Below are 13,863 nucleotides of genomic sequence, written 5' to 3'. Positions count from 1 at the left end.
GCTGGGATTATAGATTCATACCACCACCCCCGGCTTCTCATAATTTTTTTTTTTAATACTCGCAGAGCTCAAAATTGGTACCAAGTAGCAAATATCTCTGTCCAGCCAACAAAACCAGTAGAGCTGGGGTTGAACTGGGCAGGCTTGTTAGGTTATGCTTGAAGGAAGAACCTTTCCTATTTCTGGCTTCTGCTTGGGTAGCTGAATCTCCACAGAACATTTGTTCCCATTCCTCCGTGCCCTTGCTGCTTGCTATTTTAGGTGACTGCCTTTTCAAATCTCTATTCATAACATTATGCTGATTGATGTAGCTGATTTGAAGGTTACCTCAGAGGTGACATTTCCATGTGTCTGGGTCCTAAAGTGAGATGCCCCTTAGCCACTGATAAAGAGGCACTGAATTACCATTTCAGTTCTGGAGTGGGGCTTCTGTGCTGATGGCTATGTGTGGGTTACCATATTTGTCTCTGGCTTCAGTTGCTCAAATGGCTGTAGCTGTACTTTTTTGTCTTTAGTGATCTCCCTGTGACTTGAACCTGATTAACTGAATGTTCTGTTGAATATTATCTGTGGCTCCTACTCTCTTCTAGATATGCTCTGTCTGATAACTATGAGCTCTGCTTTCTACCTGGGCCATATTGAGGCAACTCAACTCATATCCATGCTGCACTAGAAGTATTTATGTAACCCAGAATGGAGCTACTTCTAGGAGATGGTCATTTTCTCTCATGCTTTGATATCTTTATGGATGCCAGTCCTTTTGCTTGCCTTGCCCTGCCTGTACCATTGACATTGCTTCTTACACTTGAGGTCACTTTGAATTATTTAGAGTGTTGGTAAGTCATCTAGTTCTGAGTCTTACTCACAGACTGTCTAGTCACTAAGATACTGGGAGACCTTAGAGGTCCCCCATCCATGCTTATATATGTGGGGACCAGAGTTTGAGTAGGAAATACCAGAGTACCTCATGTTATCATAACACTTCCCCTAGTATTTTAAGATTGCCTGTGTGAAGTCTTCTATGAGACTGTTTATCCAACCAAGGACCATGCATGGATAAAACCTACAACCCCTGCTCAGACATAGCCCAGGGTAGCTCAGTATCCAAGTGGGTTCCCTAGTAAAGGGGACAGGAATTATTTCTGACATGAACTCATGAGCTTCCCCTCCCCCCTGAGGGAGGAGCAGCCTTGCTAGGCCATAGATAAGGACATTGCAACCATCCTGAAGATCCCTGATAAACTAGGACCAGATGGAAGGAGAGGAGGAAGAAGAGGAGGACACCCCCTCTCAGTGGACTCAGAAGGGGGCAGGGAGGAGATGAGGGAGGGAGGGGAGGATTGGGAGGGAAAGAGGGAGAGGGCTACAGCTGGGATACAAGTGAATGTGTAAAATTATTTAAAAATAAAAAAAAATATTAAAAAAAAGATGGCCTGTGTGAGATGTAGCCCATGGCAGCTCAGTGTCTAAGTGGGTTCCCTAGTAATGGGAACAGGGACTGTCTCTGACATTCAAACTCAGTGGCTGACTCTTTGATCACCTCCCCCTGAGAGGGGACAGCCTTACCGGGCTACAGAGGAAGACAATGCAGCCAGTCCTGATGAGATCTGATAGGCTAAGGTCAGATGGAAGGGGAGGAGGTCCTCCCCTATCGGTGGACTTGGGGAGGGGCATGGGAGGAGAAGAGGGAGGGTGGGATTGGGAGGAAATGAGGGAGGGGCCTACAGCTGGAATACAAAGTAAATGTAATAATTAATTAATTAATTAATTAATTAAAAAAGATTGCCTGTGTGCCTTTCTTCCTTACTGGACACAAAACTTCCAAAGAAGAGTATGTTTTTAGCTGTTAAAGGTCTGGTTTTGCTGTATTCACTGAGTGCCCTTTGGATGGGTGAATGAGCCTGTCACTGCTTATGCAATGAAGTTTAAATTATTTTACTTCTTCTACTCGGTCAGTTTTGGGGAATGTTGTAGCTTCATGGTATGTGGAAAGGCATTTCTTCCTCCATATGCCATTCTCTATCTGTTCTTGAAATACTCAGTAGATATGGAACTCCCACAGAGATCAGTCCATAGATGAAGTACAGAAAGACAGGCAGAGCTCATACTTGAAGAGTTCAAACTTAAAAAAAGCAACTTTTTTAGGGGCTTCCTTTTTTATTTAAAATTTTTTTCTTTATTTTTGAGAATTTCACACATGTATGCAGCAACATAGCCACCACACTTCCTAATACCTAGTGTATTTTTTAAATATAACTTTTATTTATTTCTTGAGAATTTCTTGTGAGTACTATATTTATGTCACTTCTTTCCTCCTCACTCCAACTCCTCCCATGTCGCCCAACCCTCTGAAATTCAGCCTCTTTTTAAAAAAATTAGTGCTCTTAGATGTGTATACATATAATCATTTCAATATATAACTATAACCTGCTTAATTCATTTAGTGTTACTCTAATATGCATGGTTTTTTTGGGTGACCACTTGGGGCTGGATAATCAGTCAGGGAGCTCATTCCCGGGGAAGACTGATTCTACCTCTCTCAGTGGTCATTAACTATCTGTAGCTCTTTGTCTAGGGGTGAGGGCTGTGAGATCCCCCTAGTTCATACTGGCATGTCAAAAGGTGTTGTCATTGTTCAAGCCTTGTTTATAGCAAATTGCTTAGATTTCATGGGTGCAAATTCCTTCTTATGTATAGAAGAGACAATCTGTCAGCAGATGTCCCGGTCCTCTGGCTTTGGAAAGCTTTCTGCTTCTTATTCCTTGGTGTTTCTGAGCCTTAGATGTAGGAGTTGCGTTGTAGATTTATGAATTGGGCCTAGGCACCTCATAGTCAGTTGTTCTCTGTATTTTAACAAGTTCTGGCTCACTGTAGTAGTCTCCATTTGATTAAAAAAGAAGCTTCTTTGATGATGAAAGATATGCTTATCTGTGGGTATAAAATGATAAGTATTTGCTACGTCGTTAGGAGTTACACTTGTTGGGGAAAGTGACAGAACTAGATTTTCCTCCCAGTTTCACTGCCTCTCCAGCCAGGGGTTGTTGTCTAGGTTTGCAGTACCAGGCATGAATTCCCTCCTATTGAGTGAACCTTCAATAATTAGGCATCTGTTGTTATCCCCAAGATATGAGCACCGCCATTACACCTTTCAAAGATAGCTTGCCATTCTAGTCATGGTCATGATTCATAGGCCTCACAACTGAATAGACTACTTTTCTTCCTTGGCAGTTTGTACAACAGCTTCTGCTACTATGAGAGAGAGTCCTCAGGGAGGAGGCTTGTGGGTCAGTTATAGCTTTATTCCTCTAAGTGTTCTGTCTGAAATATGTGGTGTCTTCAGCAATAGGGCCTTATCTTCAATTTTTGGGAGGCAACCAAGGGCAATGGCAATAGCCTATTTTGTTTTGGAGGGGCTTCTAAACTTTTCTAACCAACAATTTCTTGCCTAATTTGGCTATTGGGAAGAACATTATCACCCCAAGTGGTATAACTTGATTAACACACACACATACACACACACACACACACACATACACACACACACACACACACACACTTACACTTTGTATATGTGTACAGGTTCTTTAGGTGGGAAATAGTAAGATCTGGAGAGGACAGGAGCTCCACAAGGAGAGCAACAGAACCAAAAAAATTTGAACACAGGGCTCTTTCCAGAGACTCATACTCCAACCAAGTACCAGGCGTGGAGATAACCTAGAACCCCTGCACAGATGTAGCCCATGGCAGTTCAGTGTCCAAGTGGGTTACATAGTAATGGGAAGAGGGACTGCCTCTGACATGAACTGATTGGTCTGCTCTTTGATCACCTCCCCCTGAGGGAGAAGCAGCCTTACCAAGTCACAGAGGAAGACAATGCAGCCACTCCTGATGAGACCTGATAGACTAGGATCAGAATGAAGGAGAGGAAGACCTCCCTATCAGTGGACTTGGGGAGGGGCATGTGTGAAGAAGGAGGAGGGAAGGTGGGATTAGGAGGGGAGGAAGGAGGGGCTTATGGGGGGATACAAAGTGAATAAAGTGTAATTAATAAAATTAAAACAAAAAAATAAAAAAAATTGTAAGAGGGGTTAGAGAGATTATAGAGATGACTGCTCTTTCTGAGGACCCAAGTCTGATTCCCAGAACCCATATGATGGCATACAACCATCTATAACTCCAATTTCAGGGTACCCAACATCCTTTTTGGCCTCTGAAGACTGTACACACAGGTGGTGCACAGACATATATACAAGCAAAAATTCCATGCACATAAACTGAAAAAAAAAAAGAAAAAGAAAAAGAGAACAGTGCAGAGCAGTGAGTGTTTCCATATCTGTTGCAGTATAAAACATACTCAGGGGCTTATTCAACTTTGTTTATAAAAATAGACCTGACATACTTTTTTGTATTTCTTGTTTATCTGATAGGGATTTTTTGTGGGATAAAGCACAATTTGGCAGAATTCTAGCTTTTGAAATCTTGCAAAAATACTTACAAGTATTTGAAATGCCCAAACTATGTAGTAGTCACCATGGTTATCATAAAATAACATTTTTAATATATCCCAATTGAAGCCCCCTCTGTCAACTCCCCCCAGTCCTACCCTCCCTCCCTCTTCCCCCATCCCTGTCTCCTAGTCCCCTGAAAGGGGGAGTTCTCCACTGTTGCCATCTGTCCATAGCTTGTTAAGTCTCATCAGGACTGCTTGGATCATCTTCCTCCATGGCCTGGCAAGGCTGCATCATCAGGGGTGAGTGATCAGAGAGCAGTCAACTGAGTTCATGATAGAGGCAGCCCCTGCTCTCCTCACTCAGAGATCCACATGGAGACTGAGCTGCCAATGGGTCACTTCTGAGCAGGGGGTCTAGGTCTTCTTCATGCATGGTCCTCCCTTGGTGCATCAGCAGGACCCCCTGGGCTCATATCTTTTAGTTTGGTTGGTCTCCTTGTGGGACTCCTGTCCCCTCCATGTCCCTCTATTCCTAGACCCCTCTCTTCCTTTATAAGACTCCCTGTGCTCTGTCCAAAGTTTGACCCTGAGTCTCAGCATCTGCTTCAATCTCCTTTCTGAGAGCTGTAATCACGGAAATTCTACTAAGTCTGTATAATTTATGGAAGATACCAAACACATGGTTTTATAAAATAAAAAAATTAAATTGCAAAGATAAAAATTAGATTTTTTAAAAAAAGATCTTCACATCACTTGGTTTGTTAAATAAATTGAACTATATATTGGTAAACAAGGGGAAAATAATGGGCACAGGTTAACAGCCTTAATGCAGGTGACTGAAGGGTCATAGTGTTTATATGCCCTTCCTTTGTCACAAGGCCTTCTAAGTCTTAGGGACTAAGAATGTTCCTTGCCACCTTACACTTTCTTAGAAATGAGGGGTTCAGGTTCTCATGAAAATAGAAAAAGAGAGATTGGGAGTAGAGTAACCCAGTGGTTATTTTCTTTAAAAATTGTTGAATTTAAGTATCTGTGCATGCTTGTGTGTCTGTGTGCATGCATGGGTGTGTGTATGTGTGTGAATGTGCCCATGACACAGTGTATATGTAGAGGTCAGAGTACAACTTGCAAAAGTTAGTTTGATTCCTTTCTTTTACCATATTGTTCCTGAGGTTTAAACTCTGGCTGCATGCACCTTTACCATACAGAGTCATCTTGACAGCTCTGGCATTCTTTTTAATATTTTTTTTTCTTTTTAAACATTTACATAACTATGTATGTATGTGTGAGAGCATGTTTGTGGAGGTCAGAGGAGAGTTTCTGGCAGTCATTTCTGTCCTTCCACCATGTGGGCTTTGAAGATTAAACAAAGGTTGTTAGTCTTGGAGCTCTTACTTGCTGAGCATCTTGACAGCCCCTATAGGGAGATTTCCTTTCTCTCTCTGTCTCTCTTTCTGTCTCTGTCTCTCTCTGTATGTGTGTGTGTGTTTGTGTGTGTATGTGTGTGACCATGGTCTGGGAACACAGAACACGATTGATGTTACCCCAAATCTCATGTTCAAACATTGAAGGAGTTTTCTGACGCTTTTATAATTTTACAGAACAAAGAAGGTCATAAATCAAGGTGAGTTTAAAATACATTGGTGGGAAATTGGTAAAACAAAAACAAAAAAAAAAAAACTAGTGGTCTGCTAAGTTTGTAGATTCCAAAAGGTTTTTAACTGTTAGTCACAAAATGTCAGTTCTGACACAAGGTGAGCAAGTTCTTGAGGGCTAGAACTTAGCCAAGAAAAGCTAATTAGTCCCTGGACCTGCAGCATTCTATTCTCTTCACAGTTCTGCAGTTCTAATTGGTCAGTCAGCCTCTGTATACACAACTTCGTTTTTTTGCTCTTCATACTCATTCTGCCACAATGGGTCTTTTAGATCTGTTTTGCTTCAGTACTCACTTGTCTTTCAGGTTCTAAGAACCTTATTACTTTTCCCCCTTTTTACTCTTATCCTTTGAGATACAGTGTTGCCGTGCAGAACTTGATTCTCTATGTAGCCAAGCTTGGCCTTGAACTTATGATCCCTGATCACCTGCCTCAGCCTCCTAGATGCAGATATTATGGGCATGTGCCACACTCCTTTTTTTACATCACTTCTGTCCCAATCTCACAGAATCTTCTGGCTTCTTCAAAGCTTAAGTCACACCTGGCTCTTGCTCTGAATTATGGCCTAGTTGTATAACTGTTCAGGTTTTGCTTTCTCTGTTTGTTTGTCTGTGTATTTATTATTTATATCTTTAATAATGACATCTCACAAAAGTTGTTCTTCCAAGAAACGAACTTTCTATTGCAAAGCATCTCAGAGGCCAGTGTGTTGTGTGCCCAATCACTAGTATTCCAACTTACCCAGATGATACCAGGTCTGTATCAGGTCGTTCATCTACACATGGCTACTGATTACCTTTGGAATAGACTGTTGGAGCAGAAAGTGACCTTGGTTATGCAGGCAAGGCATGGGTTTGTGTTTGGTAGAGATATGGAGAGGGCCCTTTTGAGCAGAAGAAGGTAAGAAAGGGAAGGCTTTTATCAGTCTGGCATCAGAGGAAGAATTTCCTGAGAAGACGATCTGATTTTGGTTCACAAGACATGTGAGCACACTGGCAAGCGGAAGCCTACCTTGTAAGCAAAGAGCAGCATGGACTACAAGAGCCCTGATGGCCAACTAGAGGAGGTGGGCTGTTTTGACAAGCAACAGATAATTTTATAGGCATGTTTCTTGGGACTGGAGATTGATCCCAGTCTCACATACATGCTGGGTAAGTGCTTTACCTCAGCAAGAGGATCACCATCAAGCTGTGTGTTTGTAGACCTTTAAGTAGAGGGATCAATCACCTTTCCCCACCTATTGCAGATTCTTTCTGTCAGAATAGAACAAGGCCTATTAACAGGCCACTAACACTACCCAGATATGAAGTGATACAAATAGGAAAGAAAGTAGCCGCTTATGAGATTGAAGAAAGAAAAATCATGGGCTAACATGAACAACGGCTAGATCAGGAGGCTTTGTTCCCACGAGAGAGGGAATGCACTCCACGGGAGCAGGAGTTAGTACAAGTCAATACAGGCGATCGACAATTAGCATGAAGACTTTTGTACAGTGATACATCCTCTCTTCTCTTTCCTAGTTCTTTCCTACTTTTCTTTTTGCCTTCTCTGTGGCCACCTCTTGATTCCATGGTCATGGCCCTTAGTAAAATTATGTGGTTTTAGAGTAGATGGGAGGGATGAAGCAAAGCCCCAGATGTTTCTCTCAGCATTTCCATTTTGCTTTTGTCCCCAAAGCCTAGTATAGCTTTTGTTTTCTTTTGCATTGGGCCTCTGGACTTTCTGAGCTCTTAAATCTTCAAATTTGTCATGGCTGCCCTCTAGTGGCAGGTTTGATGCACTCTTGTTTCCCTGCTGATGGCAATACCATAATTCTCATTGCTCAGCTTTGTATTTGGTAAATATTCCTAACTCATATATGTGAAGGACAGATTCAGTAATACTGACTTGCCACTCAACTAGAACCCAGGGAATTGTATTTGGGTTGGATATTTTGACTACTGGATTTATACAATGTAAATGCAACAACAACAAACCAGATTAACCCAGCTATCATAGCTCATACCTATAATCCCAGCACTCAAGATTATGAGTCAGGATTAAAGTAAATCCAAAGCTAACTTTGGCTACATAGTGTGTTCTAGGAAAGCCTGGGCTACAGTGTGAGATCCAGTCTCAAAAAGAAAAGAAATGAAAAGAAAAAGAAGGAAAGAAAAAAAGGAAAAAGAAAAAATCAAGAAGAAGAAAGAAAAAAGAAATGGAAAAAATAAAGAAAAAGAGAGTATGATGCTAGGAAGCAGGCTCAGCACATAAAGCACTTGCTATGCAAGTGTGAAGACCAGAGTTCATGTCCCTAGAACTCATCTACTGCCCACTGGGCACAGCAGCCTGCCTGTAATTCCAGTGCTTGTAAAATGGAGTCAGGAAACAAGCTGGGTAACCAGGCTAGTCTTAAAAAAGAGCTCAAGGCTGCACCTCTTCCGTGTGCCAGTGCACATACATGTATCTAAAAGGATCAAAATGGAATTAATAGTTGAGGAGAAGAATCTTTTAAATCTCACCTTTTAACACATTGGAAATTTTTCATCATTCTTTAACTGTTCAGTATTTCATGTTCAGTCATGTTAATGTTGAAGATACAAAAAAAAAAACCCTCCATAAAGCTTGATATCTACTTTATATCATAGCTTATGTTTTTGGTTAAATTTTTATTATGAGGCAGCTATGTTTATTTCCTTGAGGAAAAATTTAGAGTATAAAATAACTTCCATTGTTGTTTAAGGCTTACACCTCATCTCATGAAAGGCAAGTTCTGTGAACATATTTTTTTTAAAGTCCTTTTCAGTGGAGCGAGAACTGCAGGATAACAGCAGTAATTACCCAGATGAGCCCTGGAGGATAACGGAAGAACAGCGGGAGTACTATGTCAATCAGTTTCGGTCCCTCCAGCCTGATGCGAGTTCCTTCATTTCAGGTGAGAGAATATGGTGTCCTGGAACTTGGTTCCCATGTGATAATGGAGAACATCTTGAGGAACAGTTTATACAAAACAAATATTATAACCTTCTCTGATTCCAATTTGTATTCCTCTAGGGTGGAATTTCTTATCAAATATAAGTCATGCAGAAAAAAAAATGGTAATGACCTTGGGAAAATTACACTGCTATTGCAGAAGGGTTAAATGGGAATTTGGGGAAACTTGGTCCAGGTCCTGAAACTTATCAGCTAAAGCACTTGGAATAGTAGATGATAAGAGCCAAGGGACACTTTAAGTTGCTTAGTCATTGTATTAGAGTCAGAGCAAAGACAAAGGGTAGCCTCCAGCAGAGGTCTCCTTATGTTTTATGCTCGTGCTCGTTTAAGCTCGTGCTCGTTTTCTTTGCTTTAAGTCTTTCTTTCCTGGTTCTTGAAATTAGGATATGAAAGAGAAACTGGCCAGCATTTTCTCAATGTCAGTTCTTTTGGATTATCTTCAGATATCTGCATTCCTGTTGTGCCCTCATGAAAAATTCAAGCTGAGGGGAATTGGTTTAATTCCCATGTGCTCACATTTTACCAGGCTAAAAACAAAACAGTGAAATAGTAGAGTTTGGAAGAAAAAACTTATAAAACTTTCTCCTTACACTTCAAATTTAAAGAATAACAGTATGGTTTTGAGCATTCTACGCTAACAGTGAAACATGGATTAAGACTAATTTTCTATGAAATAAGATATATATATATAAATAATTGAAATATTCTTGTATATGCAAAGGCAAACATCAATTTGGTGATTGATAGTAATGGCCTTATGGATGTTAGAATAATATAAATATAACAAGTGAATTTTACCATCATGATTTAGAAAGGACAAGTGGAAATGCAGGGTAGCCTTACCTCTTGCTCAGTTGAGTCCTTTCACAACACATGCAGATAGTTAACCAAATATAAATAAGTAGTTGTTACAGGTGATTCTTAATTTTTTCTTTCAACTTTTTTATTTTTTGCAGAATTTCAAATGTAGATACAACTTGATTTGCGACTATAACAAGTCCCTATGGACAAGTGCCAGCAATTTTATCTATATTTTCTCTCAGCCAAGATGATCTTGAAATACAATTGCCAGGCCATTTGATTTGAAAAATATTTTGGCTACATCTTTGAGTGTCTTAAAAAAAACAAAACATAACTAGAACCAGATGTAGTCATCCATGCCTGTAATCCCAGCACTCTGGAGGCAGAAGTAGGGGGATCTCTGAGTTCAAGACCAGTCTGGCCTACCAAACGAGTCCAGGACAGCCAAGGCTACACAGAGAAACCCTGTCTTGAAAAACAAACAAACAAACAACAGTAACAACAGCAAGACCCCACCAAAAACCCAAACCAAAACATAACTAGAACTCACTGGTACATGTGAGAAAAAAAATCATAAACTCCTTAATACAATCAAGTCTTAATGGTTCAACTTTTTTCTGATTGTCTCATAAATTCCTTTAAAATGTTTAGTTTGATCACAACGAAGAGGTTTATGAATGGCAATTAGATGATGTCTTTTAAAATAAACATCTTAGTAGACATGTAACTCATATAGCATAAAACTTACCATTTCAACTGTGTCGTTCAGTGGTTTGGGTTTGTTCACAGATGAGAGTCCTTAACCTTTAGAACCCCTCTATAATACACCCCCTTAGTAGCAGTTACTTCCTCCTCCTGTCTTCTCCACTTCTCAGACCTAGGTCACTATTCTATTTCTTTCTTTAGATTTCTATGCTCTGGACTTTTCATGGAAACAGTCTTGTTTTCTGATGGCTTGGTGGTGGGGCTGGAGTGAAAGTGCATGAGGAATTCTCATGTGGTGCCCCTAAAGGAGGGAGCACTCTGGTTTTCTCCGTCGCTCCTCCCTTAACTGGTGGCATCTGGGACACAGCTGAACTTGATAGCTGTCAGCTTCCCCAGTGCCTTCCACCTAACCTTTCTGAGACTGTGTGGTGCAATAGTCTCTAGCATGAAAACCAAATGTAGCTAATGGGTTGGGTCTATTGTGCTTTGAAGAGAGAGCATCCAGCAGAAGCCAGACTGATAGAAGAGAATGCCTTTAGATCTTAGTTGATATAGGATAGTTGGTAAATGGGCTGACAAGTTTCTTTCTGTCAAGTGTTTCACAAGGTGGTTGGTTGCATTGGTAGCCAAGAGTCCCGTGTTAACATTATTGACAGAGTGCATTTAGGGAGAAGCTTATTGGTTTATTGATACTTTGCTTTTGATTCTTAATAATTTATTGAAAGAAAGTGAGTATTGCTTTCGGATCTATTATAATTCTTTTTAAAATTTATTTTGTCTTATTTTTGAAACAGTATCTCACTGTGTTATACCTGCTGGTCTGGAACTTTCTTTGTATGCCAAGTTAGCCTCAAACTCACAGAGACTTGCCTGCCTTTGTCTACTGAGTGCTGGGATAAAAAGTGTGCAGGCCATCCCTGGCCTGCCTTTTCTTTGTTTTTGTAGTGCCGGGACATGAATCCCAGGGCTTTGCATATGACATTCAAGTACTCTATCACCAACTGCAGTCCTTCCAATTTCTACTGTCTTAAAGCCAGTTAGAAAACTTGTAACTGCTCTGGGAGACTTTTGACTTAGCTTTAGAACAGAACTTGGGGCTTTAATGCTGTCTTGTATTAGAAACGAGGCTTTTGAATTGTGAAACCACTGAGAGCATGAAAGCATGAAAATCTCAGTGAAGGCTAACATTTCAGCTGCAGTTAGAACAGTGGATGATAGCTCAATTTCAACTGACGTACATAAATTTAGAATGAAAAGAGTCCTGGATTAATTCTTCAAAGTGCCACCAAGAAATTTTAAATCTCATCAAAAATATCTCTTAATATGTCTCTGGTGGCATTAATGATATCATTTTTTTTTCTTTTTGCTTATCATTTTGCCATGGCTCTATATTACTTTTCTATTCTCCAAATATAAAATTCAGCATATTTTTATTTATTTAAGCAATTTTGAAGGTTTTCTTTCAAATTCTTAGTAAAAATGTGCAGTTTTGGTAAAAGCAAAGCAGCAATTTATATGATTTAATATTTGTCACTGCTCCTTTTTAACTTACTATATATTCCTTTTATTTGTATTTTTCTCATTTTTGTAACAATGAGGATCAGTATTTTTCCCTCAGACATGCTAGGCAGGCCATATGCTGCTTTTATGAAATCCTTGTCATTGTTGTTGCTTAAGGAATAAATGTATTTGTGGCTATTTGGTAGAGCTTGCTAAATGAAAAAAAAAAAAAAAGTAGTGATTTGCTTGCACATAAAAGCTGCTCCAGACAAGTAACTAATGGCTTACTTAAATGATGACTTTTTACAGGGTCTGTGGCGAAGAACTTCTTCACCAAATCAAAACTCTCCATTCCAGAGCTTTCTTATATCTGGTGAGTACTTTCATATACTCATCTTTTAACACTTCTGAAAGTTTTTTTTTTGTTTGTTTTTTTTTTTTTTTTCTGAGACAGGGTTTCTCTGTTTAGCTTTGGCGGCCCTGTAACCAACTCTGTAGACCAGTCTGACCTTGAACTCACAGAGCTCTGCCTGTTTTTGCCTCCCTGAGTGCTAGGATTAAAGGCATGTGCCACCATGCCCAGCAAAAATCAAATTTTTAAGATTTGATTTTTGTTTGCTTTGAGACAAAGTTTTACTTTGTAGCCCAGGATGACCTGTAACTCACTGTGTAGCTCAGGTTAGCCTCAGACTTGCAGCAAGTGCTATGCCTCAGCCTATCAAGTGAGTTTTGTTTTAAAAAACTTTTTGGTAGTGCTAAGGTTTGAATTCAGGACCTCACACATACTAGGTAAGTGATCCACTGCTAAGCCACACTCACAGCCTTGAAAAGCTTGTTCTTGAATGATTTTAAAAACAAGTTGAGAGTGAATAGAACTCAGGTTTTTGTTGCTGTGAAGATTAAATAAATTGTCTCATGAACACTAAAATGAACCGTGTTGGGAGTACACTGTGAACCCTAAGTGTCAGCTACCAGTTTAAAAATAATTTCTTCAGGCTGGAGAGATGGCTGCTCCTCTAGAGGGGCTGATTTTGGTCACAGCATGCACATGGCATGTCTCACTGCCTGAAGTTCCAGCTCCCAGGGATTCAACACTCTTGTGGCCTTCCAAGGGCACTGTGTTCATGTGGCATACACTCACACACACACACACACATAATATATATGTACGTTATAAGAAAAGTCATTTCCTACTTATTATTCTTTTCTTATCCTGATTTCAGTCTAGGCAGTTGTGCACATGTGAGACATTCTGTCATATATTTGATTTTCATTTTTTTTTAACTTAGTGTGAGGCAGGGAGCCAGAGAACCTTGAAAAGCCATTCTTCATAATATTTTATAAGGTAGGGTGAACCGAAGGTCCAAGAACATTCTGGAATTGTCTATTCTAGATGCCTGTGAACGTTGTAAAATTGGCAGGTGTTTCACAGCTGGGCCTGAATTCAGCCCTGCTGCTACAGGGTTGGCTCTGCCTTACTCCTGAGGCCCTGCCACAGTTGGAGCTCCAGGAGGGCTGCACTGCAATGGTCCAGATGGTTTTCTTTGCATCAGTGAAAATGCTCAGCCCCCAAACTGTCTTTGTGGATCACGCCGTTATAAATATATATTAAAACATTGGAATATTTATGTAAAGATTTTTTATGAAGCATTATAAAATTATGATAGAACTCAGTATTGCACATCATGTATTGTGTCATCTTATTAAAGAACTATTCCTGTCATACTGTGCATGCCAGTGGAGCTGGGACTTTTGAGCTGGATTTACCTTCTTCAGCCA

General features: G+C 40.2%; 1 protein-coding gene across 2 annotated transcripts in view; it reads left to right on the top strand.

Moving 5' to 3' along the window:
• Positions 1–13,863, top strand: part of Reps2 (RALBP1 associated Eps domain containing 2) — a 180,685-nt gene that overhangs the window by 32,168 nt on the left and 134,654 nt on the right. For both annotated transcript variants that reach the window (XM_055615741.1, XM_055615740.1), the window contains exons 5-6: positions 8,881–9,019; positions 12,394–12,457. In XM_055615741.1, coding sequence (XP_055471716.1) covers positions 8,881–9,019; positions 12,394–12,457 — 203 coding nt within the window. The remainder of the gene's footprint in view (positions 1–8,880; positions 9,020–12,393; positions 12,458–13,863) is intronic.

This window comes from Psammomys obesus, unplaced genomic scaffold, assembly GCF_907164565.1.
Source record: "Psammomys obesus unplaced genomic scaffold, mPsaObe1.curated_primary_1811, whole genome shotgun sequence".
Lineage (NCBI taxonomy): Eukaryota > Metazoa > Chordata > Mammalia > Rodentia > Muridae > Psammomys > Psammomys obesus.
This window is presented reverse-complemented; position numbering and strand designations above follow the sequence as displayed.